General features: G+C 44.4%; 1 protein-coding gene, 1 long non-coding RNA gene and 1 pseudogene across 4 annotated transcripts; 2 read left to right on the forward strand and 1 right to left on the reverse strand.

Moving 5' to 3' along the window:
- Nucleotides 1-9,518: 9,518 nt before the first annotated feature.
- On the forward strand, nt 9,519-12,156 carry LOC127759818 (uncharacterized; annotated as a pseudogene).
- A 1,352-nt stretch (nt 12,157-13,508) lies between these two features.
- On the reverse strand, nt 13,509-18,588 carry LOC127760327 (uncharacterized). Of its 3 annotated transcripts, none has more exons than XR_008015062.1 (3): nt 18,105-18,588; nt 16,431-18,017; nt 13,509-14,354 (listed from the first exon to the last, which is right to left on the reverse strand). It is a non-coding gene; the product is annotated as an uncharacterized LOC127760327 (long non-coding RNA). The 3 variants fall into 3 exon arrangements; XR_008015063.1 differs by lacking the exon at nt 13,509-14,354 and having other exon boundaries at nt 16,123-16,773; nt 17,234-18,017; XR_008015061.1 differs by lacking the exon at nt 13,509-14,354 and having other exon boundaries at nt 16,123-18,017.
- A 266-nt stretch (nt 18,589-18,854) lies between these two features.
- On the forward strand, nt 18,855-21,774 carry LOC127760300 (disease resistance protein Pik-2-like). Its single transcript, XM_052284542.1, has 2 exons — nt 18,855-19,836; nt 19,963-21,774. The coding sequence occupies exons 1-2, from the start codon at nt 18,974-18,976 to the stop codon at nt 21,575-21,577; spliced, it is 2,478 nt and encodes an 825-aa protein (XP_052140502.1). The 5' UTR covers nt 18,855-18,973; the 3' UTR covers nt 21,578-21,774.
- Nucleotides 21,775-22,147: the final 373 nt, after the last annotated feature.

Below are 22,147 nucleotides of genomic sequence, written 5' to 3' on the forward strand. Positions count from 1 at the left end.
TTTTTTATACTTATGTCAATAATAAATAATATAGTTGTATTAGGATTGGATAACTAACACGGGTGCAGGAATTATACATTAAAGTGAAGAAAAAATGAGGCCGGCATGCAGAGAAACACACTTCCGGTGAAGCACGTGCGAGCACGAGGATTGACAGGCTCACAAGTCAGAGCAAACCAACTTAGGATGGGACCAAACTACTGCGAACTGTCATATGGGCCCAGATGTCATCCTCCCACGGAAGGCGGTGACCAGGGTTCAGCCGAACCAGGCTTGGTGCCCCCGCCACAGAGCTTACATGTGGTCCACAGCAACTCCTGGTGGCGGTTATGCGCGGTCAATGTACCACCATCATAAATCCACTAACCGTGCATAACCGCACCTTACTTTTGAACTCAGTTTTAGTCCAACCTCTTTTACAATCTTCAAAGTACTTTCTTGGCAGCCTCCTTTTCCTTCTTAGCACAACTATATCCTATACAGCGGGGCTTAATACACATGCATTCACACTATTTGTCCCACTGTTCTAAATTACTTGCATTATTTGTCTTTCCTCTCAATAGAAATTTCTTTAGAAAACTATCAATACAAATTGTCAACCTAAAATTTTCAAGTACAAAAATACTTTATGGGAAAACTTTCACCTAGTAAGTAGTAACTAAAAGGTTTATATTGGAAACTGTCGAAAAGGTTTAATTTGTATATAACAGATATTTCATTAAGAGATTCGGAAAAACTTTCTAGTGCAAAGTTTCTTGTAATAAAGATAAAAGCTTAATAATATCTAGAAAGTTTTGTTTATTTTCTAAAGCTCTAGAAGCCTCACACTGACTTCCGCACACCACGTAATTAACAGAAAAAAGAGAATAAATAAAGAAAACCGCTATGGGATCTGAGAGCGGCCACACCGCTCGCCCCCAGGCCCGGCCTGGAACGAGGTGTCTGTGAAAATCACCGCACGGGAAAATAAAAAATCAAAACAAAAAAAAACGCCATCACTGCCGTCGTCGTCGCCGCCGCCTTGCCCGAGGCCCACCGTCGTCGTCCCCACGGTCATCAGCGACGGATCTGGCCTCCCCGCGGTCGCCCCGTGACGGATCCGGCCTCCCTGTGGCGGCTGACGACGGATCCGCTCCGCTGCCACCACCATGGCCGATGCCGCCGCCTCCCCCGCCCTAGCCGAGGCCGCCGCCGCCGCTGTCGCCGGGAGATGGGAGGAGTAGGAGGAGGAGGGGGATATGGAGAGGATATGGAGAGGGAGGAGTCGGAGGAGGTGGGCGATAGGAAAAGGGAGGAGTGGGTGTGGGGCGGAGAAGGAGATGGGAGGAGTGGGCGTGGGGCGGAGAGGGCGATGGGATCTGAGAGGGAGGTGGGAGGGTGGGTGTAACACCCTAACCCGTTTGAAGCCTGTTAGTAGTGTGAGTTTGGCCCATGTGGCCCAGAAGTGGATGTGTAGTGGTGGTTTAGTACCAACTTGGAAGTTTAGGTGGGTGAGGGCCTGCTTATAAGCCTTGGTGCTCCAACCATGGTATCCCCGGGTTAACCCTTTTACACGAAGCGAGGACGAAAGTGTAAGCGGGATACCATGCGAACGTGGGTCTGCTCAACGTGTAGAGTGGACTAATGCGGATTTTGGAGGCAGGGTGTTACAGTTGGTATCAGAGCATAAACCTCCGTTGTATGATGCATGTGTTTTGGGCCATGGTCTGCACCGGAGGGGGTTCTGGGCCTCTGCCGTGTAAGCGGTGAGCTACCGGGGCGTCAACCCTTAAGGGGGGGGTGAATGTAACACCCCAGCCCATTTGAAGCCTGTTAGTAGTGTGAGTTTGGCCCATGTGGCCCAGAAGTGGATGTGTAGTGGTGGTTTAGTTACTACCTTGGAAGTTTAGGTGGGTGAGGGCCTGCTTATAAGCCTTGGTGCTCCAACCATGGTATCCCCGGGTTAACCCTTTTACATGAAGCGAGGACGAAAGTGTAAGCGGGATACCATGCGAACGTGGGTCCGCTCAACGTGTAGAGCGGACTAATGCGGATTTTGGAGGCAGGGTGTTATAGTGGGTGTGGGGCGGCGATGACAGGATTAAATGGTGATGGAGCACGATTTTTTCAGACGCGACCACTTACGGTCCTTCTGCAATCTAAAATGACTCCCGTCCAGGAAAATCATTCTGGTAGTAATAGTAGTGCAATCTAAAATGACTCCCGTCCAGGAAAATCATTCTGGTAGTAATAGTAGTGCTAGCAAACATTTACTACCAGTAAGGGTGAAAACGGTATGGAAACGGACGGAAACTACCTTTATCGCTTTTGTTTTAATATTTTTTTGGAATTGGAAACTCCGGATACGAAAACAGAATCGAATATTATCAAAATCGAAAACGGAGCGAAAACGAATCGGTGCAAATACGGTAACAAAAATTTATCGGAATAAAAAACCCCTCAAACTGATAAATCCAATTCTCAAGTCTCAATGGTCAACAATTCATCATAAAACGCAACAATATAAGTCTAATTTTTAAGTCTCAACAGTACATCACAAAACACAATCTATGGAATAATTTAAGAGAGTAATGCTGTTGATAAATCCTAATGCAGAAAAAAAATATTCTTATGTAACTTCATATTTGTATAACAAATATTTTTAAACAATAACAGCCAAACACCATAGTATTTACTATTCAGTACTTTAAAAAAGAATCCAAGGTATTTCTGTCACAAAATTTCAAGAAATTCTGAGAAAATTTCCGGAAAGTTTCCGACCAATTCCGAGTTCCGACAGAAACTGCTCTTATCATTTTCGATTCCGTTTCCGAGAAAATATTTCCGAATTCGTTTCCGTTTCCGAAAAATTCCGAAAAAGTTCCAACCGACATATTCCGTTTTCGAAAATAGGTCCAGAGTCCGAAAAGTTTCCGTACCGTTTTCACCCCTAACTACCAGTTCTTCTTCTCTGTGCATGCTCCTGAGCTCCTCGTGTAGAACTTGGGAGTTTTTCCCCCTATTTTATACTTCTTATCGCAGAACGGTATAATTTATAATTACTATATATAGCAATATATACTACTCCCTTAAATGTATAAATGTTCTAAAGGTCTATCATTTCACTTGAATAGAATGTAATCCCTTAAATAATTAATTGAAGTAAAATTATCTTTCTATGCTATTGTCTAGGGAAAATTCGGAAATGCCTCAAATCGGGCGCCCGATGAGGGCGCGCATGCATCAGGTGCACGCGCTCCGCCGTGCGTCCACGCTCCCGCGCGCGCAGGCTGCGCCTCCCACGCCTCCGTGCCGTTGCAACAAATCATCCATATATTACGGAAACACCCTATTAACGGAATCGGTTTCATTTTTTGTTCCACCAATAATGTTTTAGCGAGTGTACTAATGATGTTTCACTATGCATGAAAGAAATGCTGCAGTGGATTTTTTACTGTTTAATATTTTTCATCTTGATGGACACGTGATTTGTTGATGTATACGGGATTTAAGTGTTGCAATGGCTTCAAATCGTTTGTAGCATACATTGAACCAAAATGTTTCATCTAGCGATCTGACCGTGTTTTACTTTTTTAAGAATTGAAACATTCTTTCGTTATTTGCTGAAACATTGTTTTTATATAGGGTGAAACAACGCCTAATTTTTTGGAAACCGTTGTTTCATACGTTGTAGCAAAATGTCTACAAGATAATTGAGCTATTGCCACCAATTTATTACGACGGAAAATAATTTGTGGCAATATATTATAATATCGCAATGATATTTTTTCTGTGGCAAATAACTATACTTTGTTGCAACGATTTACAATCGTTGTTTTATTCATTATTTTTGTTGCAATAGGAAATGAGCTATCGCCAAAAAACATTACTATTGCAAAAAACATGTTCTATCGCCACACATTTAATTTTTGTGGCAATTTGCATAGTACATGGTACTTTTCACTATTTTGTATTGCCATGATCAACAAATTCGTTGCAATAAAAAAATTATCATCTCATAATTTAACTTATTCATTTCATATGGACACGGTTTTAGGACAAATTTTATATGAAATTTATATCTCTCGATGAGATCTACAACTTAAATTTTTTGTTTGAAATCTTTTAAATACCCAAATTCATGATTCAAATATCAGTTAGATAGTCTCAAATGAAATTCCGTGCATTTTTAAACAAAAATGATGTGTAGGTGAGTTGGTCATGGAGAGCGCGCGTGAGGGAGAGATCTTGGGTTTGAATCCTGGCCATGACAAGATATTAAAAGAAAACAGTTAAGATGATAAATTAATATTGAAATATTTAATTTGGTATGTAGAACTAATGCCACACATGGAATGGTGGTGGCAATTGTTATTTATTGCAACGATGTGAAATGTTGCAATATATATTTTTTGCCACATCCATTTTATGGCAATATCAAAATTTATTATAACTAAATAAAAATTGTTGTAATAACCTATTACCACGCTATTTATTACCACGGCTAGCAACAATTTTAAGATTATTGCTGCGTTTAGTGAAACATGTTAAATCTATTTGGTGAAACAACGTTTGATTTTTGAAATGCCGCGTCTCGGGGAAAATTCCATATAATTGCTGCGCGCAGCCAAACAACGCTAGATGTTTCTCCTTGCTCGATCTCATTCGTAGTCGTCCACTCGTTCTAAGCACCAAGAGGTGCCACCACCACCGCGAGTCTGTGCGCACTATGCCGTCGCCGCCACTCAATCGACATGCATTTAATTTGGTTATACCAAAATAGAACTATTAAACTAATTAAGATATACTATACTGTATATAAGAGTGCCAAACTTAGTATATATATATAGCCACCTGAGGACTACACATAACACATAGTGGTATAAGTATGTAGAGCGCGTATCGGCATATGCATGTAAGAATGACGATAAAATCATTCAGTTCCCCTAAACGGCCGACTACTGTCTTCATCTCAATCCATGCACGATGCATGCATGTTTACACGCGCGTTAGCATTCATTAAATATTGTATAATTGCTTAATTATAATCCCGCACTCGATCAGAGATTAGCATGCATGCTGGAAGGCTGGAATATATGATTAGTCGACCATTTCTAGCTATGCGACCAAGCTCCGATCAATTCACATCAAACTCCATATATTTTTAAATCTGCACATAATTAATGTTTTTGAATGTATGACGCGTATGGATTGATGTGATATGAATGTATCTTCTTCAGATCCATCAATATCGCGTCGACATGCTCTCCGTTTTGACTTAGCTATATAATCCGTGTTTGGTGCACGCGCATGGGTATTACTGGCGCTGCTTATCCGATTGATAATCGCGGCCTAAACAAAGCCTCGTTCCTACCGTATACACATACATTTTTTTTAAGATAATGGAATAAAATATTCCGGCCTTTGCTCATCAAAGCTACAGCCAATTATTACAAAGTATCACTCAAACGTTTGAGTGTAGTTTAAAATGAAATTAAAAAAACCTAACAAAATAAAAGACCAAACCGAAATAAAAGACCAAACTAAGATAAGGAGTACACATTTATTTAAGTCTATTTGTGAATCTTCATCCATAGTTTGCAAAAAGTTGCATAACTATCGTCTCAAGCCTACAACATGCAACCTTCATAAGCTCTCCATCATCTTCACACTTTTACAGCTGTGCCCAACACCGGAGCCAATATGTTGCCTGAAAATTACCTGCAAATATAAGATAGATGGTGATTTGTCAAATACCATATCATTCCTACTCAACCACAGAGCTCAATATATGGCAGATGCTCCTACAAGTATGAGTTTACTCTTCTTCTTGTCAACTCTCAAAAGCCAACCATCAAACATATTAGATATGGTTCCAGGAAGGTATAAACCAAATGAGAACTGAACTGCTCTCTAAACAAATTTCGCATAATGACAATCTATAAAAAGATGTTGAATGGTCTTGTTTTTCATACAGAAACAACATCTTAAACTGCCATTCTAATTTTGTCTTGCTAAATTGTCCTTAGTTAGTACAACCCCTTTTAGCAAGTACCATATAAAGATCTTAATCTTAAGCGGCATCTTAAGCTTCCAAATAATCTTATTTCTCTCAATATAACCATTATTAATAAGAGTTAGATACATTGACCTAACTGAAAATCTACCATTCTGGTGATAATTCCATCTAAAACAATCAGAGGATTGATTCAACTGAATATGTACAATAGAAGCGCACAATTCATGCCAATATTCAATATTCTGACCAAATAAAGCTCTCCTAAAGGAAATATTAAGTAGAACAGATCTTATAACATTGGCAATAGTAGAACTTTTCCTTCGGACAATAGAGTATAAAGATGAATATTTGTCTTTAAAAGCCCGGTTTCCTAGCTATTTATCCTCCCAAAATCTTATATGTTCCCCATTATTCATAATCCAAGAACCCATGTTTAAGAAAGTATTTTTGACCTTCATGAGACCTGACAAAAAATGAGAATCGCCCTGTTTCCTATTAACTTGGGTTATAGACTGGTTATAAAGATACTTTCTCTTCAATAAGTTCTGCCATACACCTTCCTCATTAATCAACTTAAACAACCACTTATTCAAAAGACACTTATTTTATATTTCCAAATTATGAACCCCTAAACCTCCCTAATCTTTTGGTTGACAAATGATATCCCATCTAGTAAGTCTGTACTTTTTTATGGTCATCCCTTTGCCAGAAGAAATATGATCTATAATAATCAATTTTTTAAAGAACTGAGCTGAGCTGGTTGTCGACCATAATCAAGGTCAACTTAGCTTTTATAAATTAACACGAAGTTGAGCAGGCAATAATTATGTCCAACATTGGGCGCTGACTGAATGACAGCTTGTGAAACAATGTTTTTCTAATAAGAAATTAGCAAATGGTGTATGAGTGCATGGGTTGACTGGGTTAGGTTACAATATTTGTGCCAAAAATAGTTTGTTAGATCTATTGGAGCTATATATGTTAATTTTATTTTGTATGAATATCCTCCATTGTGTATAATCCAAGCTAGTTAATTTTATATATAGATAACCTCCTCTATATGTAGGAAAATAAAAAATGGACACTAGAGATTTGTTCATGTCACTCAGAGTAAAATTCTTACTGTGAATAAAATCTTGGAAATCTTTACTCATGGCTAAATTTGGAACTAAATTTTGTTTCTCTTAATGACGTACATGGATAAATCTCAGGCCGTTCATTTATAAGACCAATCGTATTTTTCAGCTTTTCACTTTGATCTTGCGAAATTCCAAGTGAAGCCCTATCCTATTAGCAAGGTCATCTATAAAGTGTATATATGAATGCTCTTTTGCAGGTATTCAAATTGGCGGTGTAGATTTCGGGATCCGGTTCACCACCTTGTTCAATGATGTCTGTGCTATATTCTGTTGGAAGAATGAAGAGATGTTCATTGGTTTTTGTTCGTATCGGAGTTGGTCAGCATTGTGGATGCGTTCGTCCGCTCATATTATAACCATGTCGTTATAATCTCTCCCCTGTTACAGAAATTCACATACAGGTTAGCTTTGTAGATACCGGAATAGTTAAAACCAACACATATAGTGTTTTTGTCACCTCTACAGGTTAAAAATAATAAAAAAAGACACTTTTAAATAACTATAGGTGCCATTCTAGATAAAAACGAACACATATACTATTGGTATCGATTTAAAAAAAAACAAAACTATATATAGGTGCCAGTGAATTTTTTTTAAACACGAAAGTGAATTTTTTTTAAACACGAAGGAGATCTGCGTATTATTTTATTAAGATAGAGAAGAAAATGTGTACGATGTTAGAGCAAGACTCCGACACCCGTCCACCAATGATACAATAGAACTCCACACACCCAAAGGAAAAAAAACACAAACTTAAAGAGATCATGGAGCCTAACAGCACCAAAAGCACCCTCTTTAGCGATGGCTCGGAGGACATCGGCCAAGCACGGGGTAGTGCTTCCAAATTTCCCAAGTGACCAAGATGATTAAAGAGTTTAGCCCGCAATATATTATAAGCATCAGTTTTAAAAATACCAACATCCTTAAAATCCGAGCCAAGCAAAGTGCGGGTTCTCCTTTCTTTTTAGTGTAAGGAGGGGGGGGGTGAGAGGGACCTTATCCACTTGCCACGCCCCCCTAACCATCTCTCTCCCTCTTCAGCGTGCATCCACTCTCCTCCTATCCTCCTTCCCCTCCCCTCTTCATCGGCTTAGGCAACGACGATGGCGGGCGGAGCCGCATCCGATGGCGGGCAAGGCGGCGTCGGCAGCTTCGGCAGCGAACGAGGCGGCATCGGCGACCATTCACGCGATGGATCCGACGGCAGGCACGCTGGCAGCGGGCGGGGCCGCGTCGGCCGCAGTTCCCGCACTACATCCGGCAACGGGTGGGGTGACATTGGCCGCCATTCCTACTCTGGATCCGATGTCAGTGGCTTCGGTGGCGGGCGAGGCAGCATCGACGACCATTCCCACGGCGGATCCGGTGGCAGACGAGGTGGCGTCGGAATCATGTGTTCATGATTTTTGTGATTTTTGTTTATGTGTTCATTATTCTTTGTTATGTAATTTTTGTTCATGATGAGTTCTCATGGGTGATGGCGAGCGGCTCGATGCAGCATCGAGCCAATTTTTTTTATTCATGAAATATATCTTAAAGGTGTCGGTTCCTAAACCGGCACCTATTTCCCCTCCACATCAGTGACACCTAGTAGGTGCCGGTTAGGAAATTGGCAACTTTGTGGGGTCCTAACCAGTACCAATCTATGTTTCTGTATTAGTCGATTACTGGGAAGCAAGCTAATAAATACGTCCGTAGCTGCCGCAAAAGCTGCAGCTATAGCAATACCGTAGAGGACCTCTACCGTTAATGCTTCAAGGTACATAGTGGTCTGAAGATAGTGTGTTGGAACTTATGGGACGCTATAACGCTTTGCGACCACACTAGCAACCCGCTATAACGCTTCGTGATTGCGATAACAGCTCGGTATTGACTTTATTGGACCACTATAATGTTTAAATGATGATCTTTACATATCTGAATAGGATGACTTAGCATTATGTTCCTTCTTTATCTTATATATTTATATATTATTGCAATATTTTTATGTTATCAAATGAAGGAGTAATTAAGTACAGTATACAGTCTAAACTTTAAGTGAAACTTCATGTTAATATTGATGTACAATATAAATTTATGCTTGTTTTTTTAATTCAGTTATTGGAATTTAGCGCCCGCTATCCGTAATCCGTTACCGAGACACTAATATATCCGCTATCAAGATGCTATACGCTGAATGTGGTATTTATATACCTCAATGCATCCCACTTGCATCACGATTTTACAAATAAAATAGCCGTAAGGCCACGGTCAGGAACTCAGGGTTTCCGGAGTCAGCGATCGACTAGGCCATGGCAAAAGAGGTTGCCCCAGCTAACTTGCAGTGTCTATAAATATAGCCGTAATGTGATATCTATGCACTGCACACTACACTGATCAGAGTGATCACCATCTCTTCGAAACCCGAAGAGCGCACTCGCGATCTAAACTGAAGAGCATGCATCCAATGGCGTCCACTGGATCACAGCCGGCTGGACGCACCGGAAACATCGAAGCGATCTTCGATTTCATTAACAGTGAGATAGTCACAGCCGCGGTGCTCGCCGTGCTCGCCGCGCTGGTCGTGGCGCTCAGCACGTACGGCCGCCGCTGCCGCCACCCGGCGCTCCGCTTCCTCGTCTGGGGCGTCTCCACCGTCTTCCTCCTCCTCTCCACCTCCATCATCTCCGAGTTGTTGGAGAGCGCCAAGGGGAAAACTTGCGAGAAAAAACCACCCATGGTGGTGCCGGGAAGTGAAAACCCAGTCTCCCAGTGCATGTGGATGGTCCTCCTGTGGGTTGTTCTCATCCTCATCATCAAGGGCAACGCCGACACGGCGGCATCCGCCGTCCACATGGTGGCGGCCTCGCCGGCGTCCGGCGACGTCAGCATCGACGGGCACAAGGTCCGGCCTCCGGTGGAGCACCTGTTTAAGTATTGCTGGCTGTTCTATCTTGTCGCCAAGTGCATTCCGGTGGCCCAGAAGGGGAATTGGTGGAAACTACGGGAGATAGCCATCTTCGTCGCGTTCTGCGTGGTCGCCTTCGCCAAGGTGGTGATCAAGCTCGTCGCCGACTGGAGGGCGAGCAGCTCGTTCGCCGTCGGCAAGAACGCCCGCCTCGTCTCCGGCTACATGGCGCAGCTCGTCGAACACCGCGACGAGGTCGGCGGCGGCGAGGACGTTCCGCGCTATATTGTCATGGGGGAGAAGAGAGAACACGTCGAGGAGAATCCTCATGGCTACCGCATCAAGCGCCATGTCCTGGATGACAGGTTCAGCGGCTTGGTGACGCTGGACCGGGTGTGGCGGCTGGCGGAGCACGGCGACGGCGACGGGCTCCTCGCCAAGCGGCTGGAGCTCAGGGACCTCTGCCTCTCCTTCTCCCTGTTCAAGAGCCTTCGCCGGCGGCTGTCGGGCTACCCACTTGCAGAAGAAGGCTCCGGCGAGCCCCTTGACTTCGTGCTCCGAGGCATGGACGGCGTCGGCGATGTCGTCGGCGCCGTCGCCGACCGGGTGTTCCGTGTCCTCGTCGACGAGCTCTGGTTCGCCAGTGACTTCTACTACTCTTGCCTTCCGCTATGCTCCTTCAGTGGGCTGTGCGCCGCGCTCAACCACCTCTGCTCCGTGCTGATCGTCGCCGGAGCTGCCACCGTGGGACGGAGTTACATCGACAGAAAGGTGATCGTTTTCAAAGTACTTGACAATCCGCAAGTGCCGGATGTCAAGCAAGATGGGAGACCGTACTATGCCATAACTATGGTGCTCCTACTGGTCGTCGTTCTCGGCGAGATATGGGAGATCGTCGCCGGCGTGTGCTCCAACTGGACCAAGATGGCCCTGCTCGGCCACTACATCAGGCACGAGCCACAGTGGCGTCGGTGTCGCCGCGCCCACGCGGTGCTCGACGCCGTGCTGCGGTTCAGGCCCGCGAGGCGGTGGCGCAACAAGATCGGGCAGAACTCGGTGCTGGAGCCCCGCCGCTTCTGCCGGCGGTCCGGCCTCCTCTCCGAGAAGCTCTACGGCCGCGCCGGGCTCATGAGGTCGGTGGAAGACTCGCCGGCGGTGAGGGACACGGTGGTCAGGTCCTTGATGAGCAGCTACGGCAGGTCGAGCAGAGGAAGCGTTAGCGCGGCGGAGAGGCGAGTCGGCGGCAAGGTCGACTGGCTGTGGTACGGCTCCCGAAAGAGCTGGGCGTCCGACGACGGCGACGGCTGCGTCAGCATCACCGACATCATCCTCGCGTGGCACGTCGCCACAAGGCTCTACGAGATGAGATGCTCGCTGCACGCTTCGTCTCCGACGCCGTCGGCATCATCGTCGGACATGACCGCCGCGTGCCACCTCTCCAACTACTGCGCGTACCTGGCGTCGGCCGCGCCGGAGCTGCTGCCGGACAGCGCCGCGTGGACCGAGAAACGGTACAGGGAGGTGACTGCCGACGTCACCGCGGCGCTGGGCAAGGACGGCGCCGCCGGTGAGACGACGACGGCGCAGAGGTACGAGCGGCTCGTGGCGACGCTGAGCGCCGGCGCGCGCGACAAGGCGCTGCGTCGCGGCGCGGAGATCGCGCGCCGCCTTGCGGAGGAGTACACGACCGTCGAGGAGGACGACGAGGCGTCTGTTCCTGGCGGATTTCTGGTCGGAGATGATGCTCTACATCGCGCCGTCGGAGAACGTGAAGGGGCACGTCGAAGCCATGGCGCGCGGCGGCGAGTTCGTCACGCTGCTCTGGGCGCTGCTCCTGCACGCCGGCATCACCGCTAGGCCTGAGGCGCCAAGCCGTATTATCCCGTAGTTTGTTACAGTGAAGTCTCCTGTCGGCTGTGGCTCCCGCGTTGTAGTATCAATTGCCGTATTGTTAGTTTTTGCCTAGTATAAGCTGGTAGTAGTTCGCTTGTTGTCGTTCTCGTTTAGTCAATCTAATTTGATTGTTTAGTATCGAACTGTAGTCCGATTTGCACCAGCACGCATTATCTTGACCTCACACTATAGTGTATCGCCCTTTTCTTAAGAGTATGGTCAGAATGTCAGATGTTATATTATAAGAAGGTGCCTCATTTTTGTTTCTTTTTTCACCATTGTCAGATGCTAATGCTCGCTTACTTCCACACAACTATAAATCGGGCCCTCCATATTTTTTCCAAAAAATGGTTGTTATTTCAACCGTTACACAAAATGTTCTAGCATTCAATAAAAGAATATTTCAACTCTTCAAAATAATGAAACACAATCGAATCATCAAATAGAACAATTTGCTTCAACATATGAAACAAATAATTTTAAGCTATTGAAACATCAACATATCCGAGTAAAATCAAAGACAAAAATTAAAGCACCATGAAAAACCCAATGCAACATTTTTATCTAACTAATGAAACATCCAAATGCTTGGGCTAAAGCATTAAAAGTTCATGACGCACCCATCCACTCTTCTGCTGCTCCTCCCTTGCGTGCTCCCAATGGTGAAGCGATGTGTTCTCATTGAGCATGCCGGCCTCCTGGAACGTGAGAGGACAAGAAGGGTCGTCGCTACTTAGATCTGGAAGCTCAAGACAAAAGATCATCACATGGCGCCGCCTCCGCATCAACTCCCTCAACACCAATGACCACGTCTTAGCCATGCACCAACCCTAGCGTAGGACCTCCCACACCCCCAACCACCTCCTTCACTCGCGTGCCATAGAGATGAATCTAGCTGTCCTGAGTCACAAGCTCCACCGTGACCTCAGTCTTGTCCACCGCTGCCAGATAACCTCCCGTGCCTAAATGTATAGGGTTAACTTTCGGGTTATGTCATCATCGCATCTACAATTGGGCGTCTCCGACTTAGATAGGATGAACCATGAAATACAGACCTAACCCATGCCACCCAAATTGACCGGAATCATATCATCATTACCACATGTCATGCTCTTGCAATGGCACCGCAGGATTCACGACCACCAGTTACTTCGAGGTATGACCAAGCCGGAATGAATAAGCCACCTATTCCTAAAGTCAATGGACTTGCTCATCCATTAGCGGTGTGTTTGGTGGGGTTCGTGAGGCTGGATAGGAGATGGCCGCCTGATTTTGTTTTTGTTATGTTTGGTGGAAGCGCAGGGTGGATGGGGTGGCCCAGAAAAGGAAATATTCCCTTAATATGCTCGATGAGTGGATCTAGGTGATTTGACTGGATGAAGACATCCATGTTTGGTTTGGGTGATATGGCCTATTCCAATTGGCTTTGGTTTGTTTAATCACTTCTGTTAGCAAGCTCCAAATAACTTTTCTCCAAAACCGTTTATCTAATTTGTTATCCGATTACACAATTATATTTATTACAATCAAATCTAGGATGGTTGTATTTTGATAAAACATAATATATGACAAATGGGCCCCACTAAATTTTTACTTATCCCATCCCAACTATATTCCTCCAACCAAACAAGAAATCAGACCATCCTATTCATACAACCAAACAAAAAGTTGAATCACCATATCCAACAAAACGTGGATGACCATATCCCGTCAATGCAAGACCGTGAACCAAACGTAGCCTATAATAAGTTGCGGACTCACTGTATATAGTTATTGAATCTAGCACGGTAATTGAAACAATATCCATCAGTTTTTTTTTCTTCGATTTAGCTAAAAATCGTTTGGTTCAACCGGTTTCCATCGGTAAGAACAAAGGGATGGTCTTCTCTATGAATCAAACTAGACCATGTGTTTTAGCTTTTTCTAGTCGGACTGCCTATCCAATCTAACTTATCTAGGTTTTCATCTAAGGGCCCTCAAGGGTGCGCAACATTACACACCTATAATATCACCTTTAATAAGGTCAATGCCATCTACCAAAGCTAGGCAAAGGCCTTCGCCCAGTGCCTTATCACGTCAAAAGCTCAACCCCAAACTACATAGCCAGAAATGAAATGACCACAAAGAGATATATCAATAGGGACACTAAGATGCCACGAATCACCAGTAGTCCTGATATAGAGAAATAACATATATCCGACATGGTAGGAGCTAATTCCACCGTAAAAGTCTTGACTATCATTAGCTTTCGCTTCTGACAAACCACCGAAAGGACATTGATGGTGCACGATGATGGCGTCTTGCGTGTCTTGGCCGGTGAGTTATGGACGCGAGAGAGTTTGTTCCCTTAGTCAGCCCCTTCAATCGTACCTCATCAGACCATGCCCGTCATCTCCGTCATCTGCCGTAGTCATGGGCATGGAGAAGGCGGAGGCAGCTGGATGAACGAAAAGGAAGAAGAGAAGAGAAAAGGGATGAAATAAGAAAATAACAAAAAATAAAATGAGTCGTCCTCTGTATAACATACCACACCAGTGCCATGTAGGATCCCACAAAGCTCGTAGCCATCTTAAACCAGAATAATACGCTTTAATGAGTTCTATAATCTGGATGGTCTGAATTTTGAGACCGGTCTTGAACTTTATACTAAAACTAGTAATCGTGCACGTGCAATGCACGTCGTGACAAATATGAATTCAGTCCAATATGTTACAATTGTATGAATATATTCTACTGAAAACCAAATTTACGGTGATATATCGTCCAAAGCTAGGATGGGCATTTCAATAAGTCAACATAGGTAACTAAAGCTTATCCCTAGTCTTGCAATATTTTTCTATGAATAAGAAAAAGGTGTAGTTTATTCAACTATCAACATATATGTCTCTATGTAAGTGTATACGTGGAATTACGTAGGTAAAAAAACCATCTATGGTATAATATTTGATAAATTATAAATGGAATGAGTGAAGCTACAAATAAACAACACATGTACTCTCTCCATTTTAAATATATGATATTGTTGGCTTTTTGACATGACATTTGAATATTTGTATAATTCAAAATTTTAGTATAAATACGCAAAAAATAAATATAAGTCATGCCTAGAACTTTTAAGCATAATTTAAAATTACATATATATTTTAATAAAATAAATGGTCAAACGTCATGTTCAAAAGTCAACAACATTACATATTTAAAAAGGAGGTAGTAATTTCATTCATCAAGGTGTGACATCAAATTTTTTTTTTCTTTTTTTTTGTCAGCCCCTTGATTGATTGAGTATTACACCCTTCAGAAAAACTTGTTGTAACTAAAAAAATGCTCATGTTGTGTACATAATTTCTTCTTAGAATTTCTAAATGTTTCCTATGTGGAAAGGGGGCAATAAAACTGAAAGAAATGCCATTTCTTAGAATTTTTGTCTCCCTCCTATGTGGAAAGGGGTTAATAAAACTGAAAGGAATGCCTTGGTCTGGTTTAAAACTGCTTGGATTTTTTATAACCCTAATTTATTTGAAATTTGTAAACAGATCCCCTTCTCTCGCTTTATCCCAAATTTTGAACTGAGCAAACGGCCTCATTGTTTGGCCTTTTCCCTAATAAGCCAAAACGGCTTATTGAGGAATAAAAATGAATTTGTAGGTAAACTTTTAGATACGTGTTCTTGATGACTTAAAAGTTAATGCTGAGAAATAAACTACGTTGAAGATATCTCAAAATTAAGTTTGGAAATTTAAAATTTGGCTTTTTTTTTAATTTGGTTCATTAGGCCATCCGATGGGAGCCAAAATTTAAAGCTCTGCTAGACTGCTACAAGGTTGAGCTGATGAATTACAACAGCTTGAGTATTACAAGGGGACAAAACACCAGATGAGAAAAAAAGCATTAATTTAACTTAAGACAATTTATTGTACAAATCATATTCCTCATGTATTGCCTTTCCTCCAACTGAATCATGCATTCTGCACTTTGTGAATTACTGCATTGATATCCTACATCATTCATGCCCTGGATCTGAGCAATGGTCAATGAAATCACCATGGAAAGCTGTTTCCATTTCATTTCTTTATAATGAGTTTCCCGATGAAAACATGGTCACAGTCTCACAGAATAACTGTGCTGAAAAAGTATTTTTCTCCCTGCCTCACATTATTGCCTTTTGATCTTGCAATCTGTTTTTTTTTAGTCTTGAACAATGGAAGTCACAAATGGATCATCTTTTATTTCACAAAATTCATAGAAGTAACTATAGCTTGTTATGACAGGCCATTCTAGTAAACTATCAGTAGTTCAACTTGTAACTGCCCATATATCTCACACTGAAGTTAGGATCCAAATTATAGCTAGCGGAGCAGAAAAATGTTGGGCTAGCTGTTTATGGGCAATCAACACACTATGTTCTATTCATGTTAACTCTAAGATGCTCTCTTCTATCCGAAATGCATGAAGTTGAACTGATCAGCTGCATGCCATTGATTCTGACAAGCTTATCATAAGAATAAATATCTACCTTTTATAGCGGTTCTCACCATCACCTTATGTCTCCATGCCATATATATTCCATCCTAGAGAAACACTAAATTGATCAATGTATAAAATTGACTATCCTCAGTTCATCTGCATAACCTCTCCATGTCCTTTTAGGTGTTGTTACAAACATGCAGAGGCACTATAGCAAAAGTGTGAATATAGAAAGACAAATAGCATTCATCAAAAGATTACCCTGTACTGAGACCATTATTACCTTGATAATGTCATGTTGCTTACCCAGATAGCCATGGCCCATGGCCTTCCTTAGAGCTTGACAATGTCATGGCACTTAAATTAGCAAGATCATCAAGAGGAGCTTGTTCCTGTAGAGACATTAGTAATTGAGACTTGAGAATAGCCTATAAAGAGTATGGATGGACACATAAATGCACAATTAGATATACTGTAAATGATAATAGTGTGGTTCTGCATTTTCGTTAAAAAAAAAAAGGTTCCGCAACTTGAAACAATGCATATAATGGTATTTGAGCAATGGCAAACCCCTGAAATTTGCATTTTGCATGTCATTCACCAACGAAAAGATGTCAATGCGTACCAAAGATCTTCTATGCAATATATATAATCCCTCCGTTTATTAATATATGGTGTATGTAAAACTAAAATTAGTGTTAAAAATACATATATTGATTATCAAAGGGAGTATATATCTTTGACTTGCAAGTATATTGGTTTATATGGCAACTGGACCTAAAAATGCAATCAAACTTTTGGGATATTTACACACAAAAGAATCAAATAGCATGCCAAGAGCAGTAACAGCACATGGACGCCTTTCGTGGAGACTGGCTTGCCCGCAGCGAGGCTGTTGGCCATCCACCGATCTTGAGGCACGACTTTCGGTCAAGAGTGTGATGCAGCGTGTGGAGGCGAAGGTTATTACCTTGTATCTGTTACTTGTTACCAATAATGGCAACAAACTATGTTAAACCATTTCTAAAAACACATTGCAAGCACAATTAACGATTTGTCTATAGATCAAGAGAGGACATGCAGTTCTGCAATTTTTCACCCACAAATTCTCTTCACTTCAGTTTCTCGCCTACTCAATCATGACACAAAACAACAAATTTGCTGATTGGGATATCCAATTATCCATGGCAGCTAGCAAACCAAGGTAACCGAGAAGGCAAAGTACAAGACACCTGCATGCTGCAACTGTAATGGCAACTTTTAACAGAGCAAGAAAAAATAATAAGCATGTATAAAAGATGAAATGACATTGGTTAGGCGATTATTGAAAACAGTCAGTACGCAAAGCATCACGGTCGAGGACTTGTCGTGGCCATCGCAATTAGTGATTGCGTTTGTCAAGGGCGCCGACCTGCCGCCGCTGGCGCTGATCAGGAAGAGAGGCGCGTGTGACTGCAGGCTCCAGATAGAGGTGAAGACGTGAGTGGATATCAGGAGACCGGTCGATTAGAGACTGCAGAGTCGTGAGAGGATCACAGCGGCAACAGCGAGCAAACATTACCAATGGATGTAGAAGCCATCACTAATTAGATCAGCTCACCTCCTCTTATCTTTCTCGATCCCAGTGAAGAGACGCCTGGAAAACAAAAATATAGAAAGTAAGGTCATACCAGTGGCCGCCTAGCCGGAGCCCGGAAGCACATGAAGCGGGCAAAATCGTTACAGGATCAGAGCCACCATGTGATGACATGGAGAAGACAATGGCGAGGAACAACATTATTTCTCCTAGTGCAAAGGATCCATTATTCAGGCAATGATGATGGGCTAGTTGCAACGGCGGGATCCAGACCAAGGCCGGCTTGGGACACCGGCGGCCGGCACCTCTCGACTGGGGGGGCTCCCTCTTTACCCCATCTCCAACTGTGACGGGTGGAGGACGGAGAACAGCTGAGACGCTAGAAGGGGAGGCCTCCTGCGATGGAGCAACGACGGAACAGCCATGCGTGTCGTCGATGGAGTGCAGCGGTGGCGGCGCATGGGGTGTGGTGGGCGGCGTGTTGGGAGCGACGGGGGCGGAGGAAAGCTCCATGGAATAGCGTTGCGGCGGTGTCAAGGGCGAGGAGGAGGAGGCGGGAGGAGCGCGGGGCGGAGTCATCGCGCAGGGATGGGCGGAGGACCGCGGGCACGTGGATGGGCGGAGTCATCGCGTCCGGGAAGAGGATAGGGCTCCCCAAATCGTTAGAATCGGTGGATTGACATAGATTAGATCAGATGACGGATGGATGGATGGGATTATCTGAGATAGTGGACGGACGGATGAGATGAGATGGGATGATTTGGCATGTAGGATTGCTAGAAAAGAAAAAGAAAAAACCAAATTATTTTGTCATCAAGTGGAGACCATCAGCGGGACCCACCATCATTAGCAGGTTGGAGGTGTAAAGAGTGAACGAAACATCAGGAAGAAGACCTGGGGACTCGGTTCGAAGTCCACGCCCGCCCATCCTCGCCGTCGCTGCCGCCGCCGGCGAGCCGCCGGAATCCAGATCCAGAGAGAGAGAGAGAGAGAGAGAGCCGCCGCATCCGGTCGACATGGAGATCGCGGTGGGCGCCCTGTCCGGCATGGTGGACGCGCTGCCGGCCAAGCTCGGCGACCTGCTGCAGCAGGAGTACACGCTGCTGTCCGGCGCCCGCGGGGACGTCGGCTTCCTCCAGTCCGAGCTCGGCACCATGAACGCCGCCCTCCTCCGCTGCGAGTCCCTCGAGAGCCCCGACGTCCAGACCCGGGCCTGGGTCGCCCAGGTCCGCGACCTCGCCTACGACATCGAGGACTGGATCGACCTCTTCGCCCACCGCGTCGACGGCGGCGCCGCCACCGCCTCCCCCGGCGCTGCGGCCGCCACCACCTCCTCCTCCTCCGGCGGGTTCCTCTCCTGGGTGCGCTGCTGCGTCAACAAGGTCACGACGCTCCCCGCCCGCCACGTCATCGCCACCGAGCTCCAGGAGCTCAAGAACCGGGTCATCGAGCTGAGCAAGCAGCGGAAGCGCTACAGGTTCGATCCGCCGCCGGGTCGCGCCGGCGGCCGGAGCGGCGCGGCGGCCGTTGACCCCAGGCTGGTCGCGCTCTATGCTGACACCAAATCCCTCGTCGGCCTGGATGCGCCGGTGAAGAAGGTGTCCGAGATGGTGATTGACGGCGACAAGACTGAGCTCAAGGTGGTTTCCATCTCCGGGATGCCCGGCGCCGGGAAGACGACGCTTGCCGCGGCGGTGCACCGGCGACTCAAGGAGGAGAACAAGTTCCATTGCAGCGCTTTCGTCTCCGTCGGTCAGAAGCCGGACATTGTAGGTAAGACACTGAAGGGCATCCTCTCCCAGATCGGCAATGTGTATGGAGGAGGCGAAGACATTGGCCGATTGATCGGAATGCTGAGAGATGAATTGAAGGATAAGAGGTGGGCAAAATCAACTTGCAGCATTTTTGCAATGTGACATGCAGCTTAAGAGTTTAGAATCCTGTGATGAAGATTTTTGGTGATCTGCTACATTTTTTCACTAATCTGTTTTGTTTTGCGAAACAGGTACCTCATTGTCATTGATGATTTATGGGGTAGAACAGAATGGTCAACACTCAAGTGTTGTTTCCGAGATGATAATCTTGGCAGTAGGATAATGGTCACAACCAGAAATGATGAGTTGGCAAAGGAATGTTCTTCCAATTCGGATGAATCAGTTTACAAAACTGGTCTCCTTAGTGACGCGGACTCCAAAGATTTATTTTCCAACAAAGCTTTTGGGAAAGGGAAGGATTGTCCTAGCCATTTGAAGGATCTCTGTGATATAATCGTGGAAAGATGTGGGGGCTTGCCGCTTGCTATATCTAGCGTAGCTGGCTCACTAGCACATCGTTTTTCAAAAGATGAATGGGAGAGGTATGAATCTAACTTGCTACCTAGTTCACATTCCGATGAGCTGAACTTGAAGCAAATACTTAATCTGAGTTACAACGATCTACCTTCACATCTCAAGTCATGTATGTTGTATCTAAGCATATTCCCAAATAAATATGAAATTGATGTGGAGCGCTTGGTGAGGCAATGGATTGCTGAAGGATTCATCGCTGATGCACGCCATGCAAGCAAAGAGGAGACAGCAAGAAGTTACCTTACTGATCTCATTAGCAGAAACCTGATCCAGGCATTGCATCTGAGACATAATGGCACCCCAAGCTGCTGCACACTTCACCCAGTAATACATGATTTCATTGTGGTCAAGTCCATGGAAGAGAACTTTGTCACTGTTCTAGATGCTAAGAAAGAAGCTCTCTCCACCAACAATGGCACAGTCCGGCGACTCTCTCTTCAAAACAGTGTCAAACAGGATCTTGCTGGTGCACGAAATGATCTGATCAAGCATGCTCGCTCAGTGACTGTCTTTGGTCATGCCAATGGGGTGCCTCGCCTGAATGATATGAGCGTGTTACGTGTTCTGGATCTGGAAGGCTGCAATGGTCCAGTATGCCTCGATGGCCTCTGCAAATTGATTCTTTTGAGGTACCTGAACCTCAGGGGAACTGATGTCAGCGAGCTCCCAGCACAAATTGGGGAGCTTAGGTGCCTGGAGACACTTGATGTGAGATCTACGAAGGTGAAAGAGCTACCTGCCAGCATTGTCAGGTTGGAAAAGCTAATGCATTTGCTTGCTGGAAATGCTAAGTTGCCTGGCGAGATCAGTAAGATGAACGGCCTACTAACGTTGTCGTGCGCCAATGTCTGGAAGAACACAGGGAGTGTCTTGCCAGAACTTGCTGATCTTGCCAACTTGAGGGAATTGGAACTGTTTTGTGATGCTTCTGAAATCTCTGGTGATAATAAGACACGAGTCTCTTTTTCTAGCGACGGATTCAAAAGGCTTAATCAGCTGAGCATCCAGGGCAGCTTGCCATCAGTGGCCTTTGTTAACAGTTCCTTGCGAAAGGTTGAAGTTCTTGAGCTGAAGTTCGAAAAAGGCATTTCAGATGGGTCAAATGGTGTGTCTGGTATAGAGCATTTGCCTAGCCTGAAGCATGTATTGATTGAGTTCTCGCAGAAGGATGCTGGCGCCACTGCGACAATCGCTTCTGTGAGGAACGCCGCTGAGATGGTTCATCCTAATCATCCATATGTCTCTGTCAAAGTTGATGGGAAGGCCATCTGATACGATCTTGAGTTTGTTTCAGAGCAAGAGGGATGTAGCACACACTTGTACGGTACTTTCTTCCGGATTTCTTCGTTGTGTTGAATTGAGTTTTGAGTTAATGCCATTCTTTGTCACTGCTTATATATGTATGACCATGTCGTCGTTTTCTCAAAAGTACTTTGTTGCAGCAGCAGCAGTATCAACTGCTTGCCCTATAGGGATGTTTTGTTCAAGAAGTGATACGAGAATCCTCTTCCTCGGTAGCCCGATTTGAAGAAAAAAAAAATCGGGCTCCTTACTGCTGCTGCATGCATGCAAGATGATTACTAGCTAGTTTCTTTTTCTTTTTCTCATTACTTTAAATATTTTTTCTCATAAACTACTTATCCGATTTACGATCCTATCGTATCATTGAATTTGTTGCAATCAAATCTTTACAATAAGATATCACATGATTATATTTTGATAAAAGAAAAATACATGTTTCAAAGTGTGAATTCAGTGTGTTTCACAAAATTTATTTAACTATTTGCCCCTACTCTCTCTCCTCTATCCATGCATGCATGGATTTAGCAACCTTCAAAATGA

This window comes from Oryza glaberrima, chromosome 1, assembly GCF_000147395.1.
Source record: "Oryza glaberrima chromosome 1, OglaRS2, whole genome shotgun sequence".
NCBI classification, from domain to species: Eukaryota; Viridiplantae; Streptophyta; class Magnoliopsida; order Poales; family Poaceae; genus Oryza; species Oryza glaberrima.

Bases quoted from the DNA above. Each gene is read 5' to 3' on its own strand.
- LOC127760300 (XM_052284542.1), top strand. From the start codon at position 18,974: ATGGAGATCGCGGTGGGCGCCCTGTCCGGCATGGTGGACGCGCTGCCG. The intron at 19,837-19,962 runs GTGGGCAAAATC...TTTGCGAAACAG, and splicing joins GATGAATTGAAGGATAAGAG to GTACCTCATTGTCATTGATG.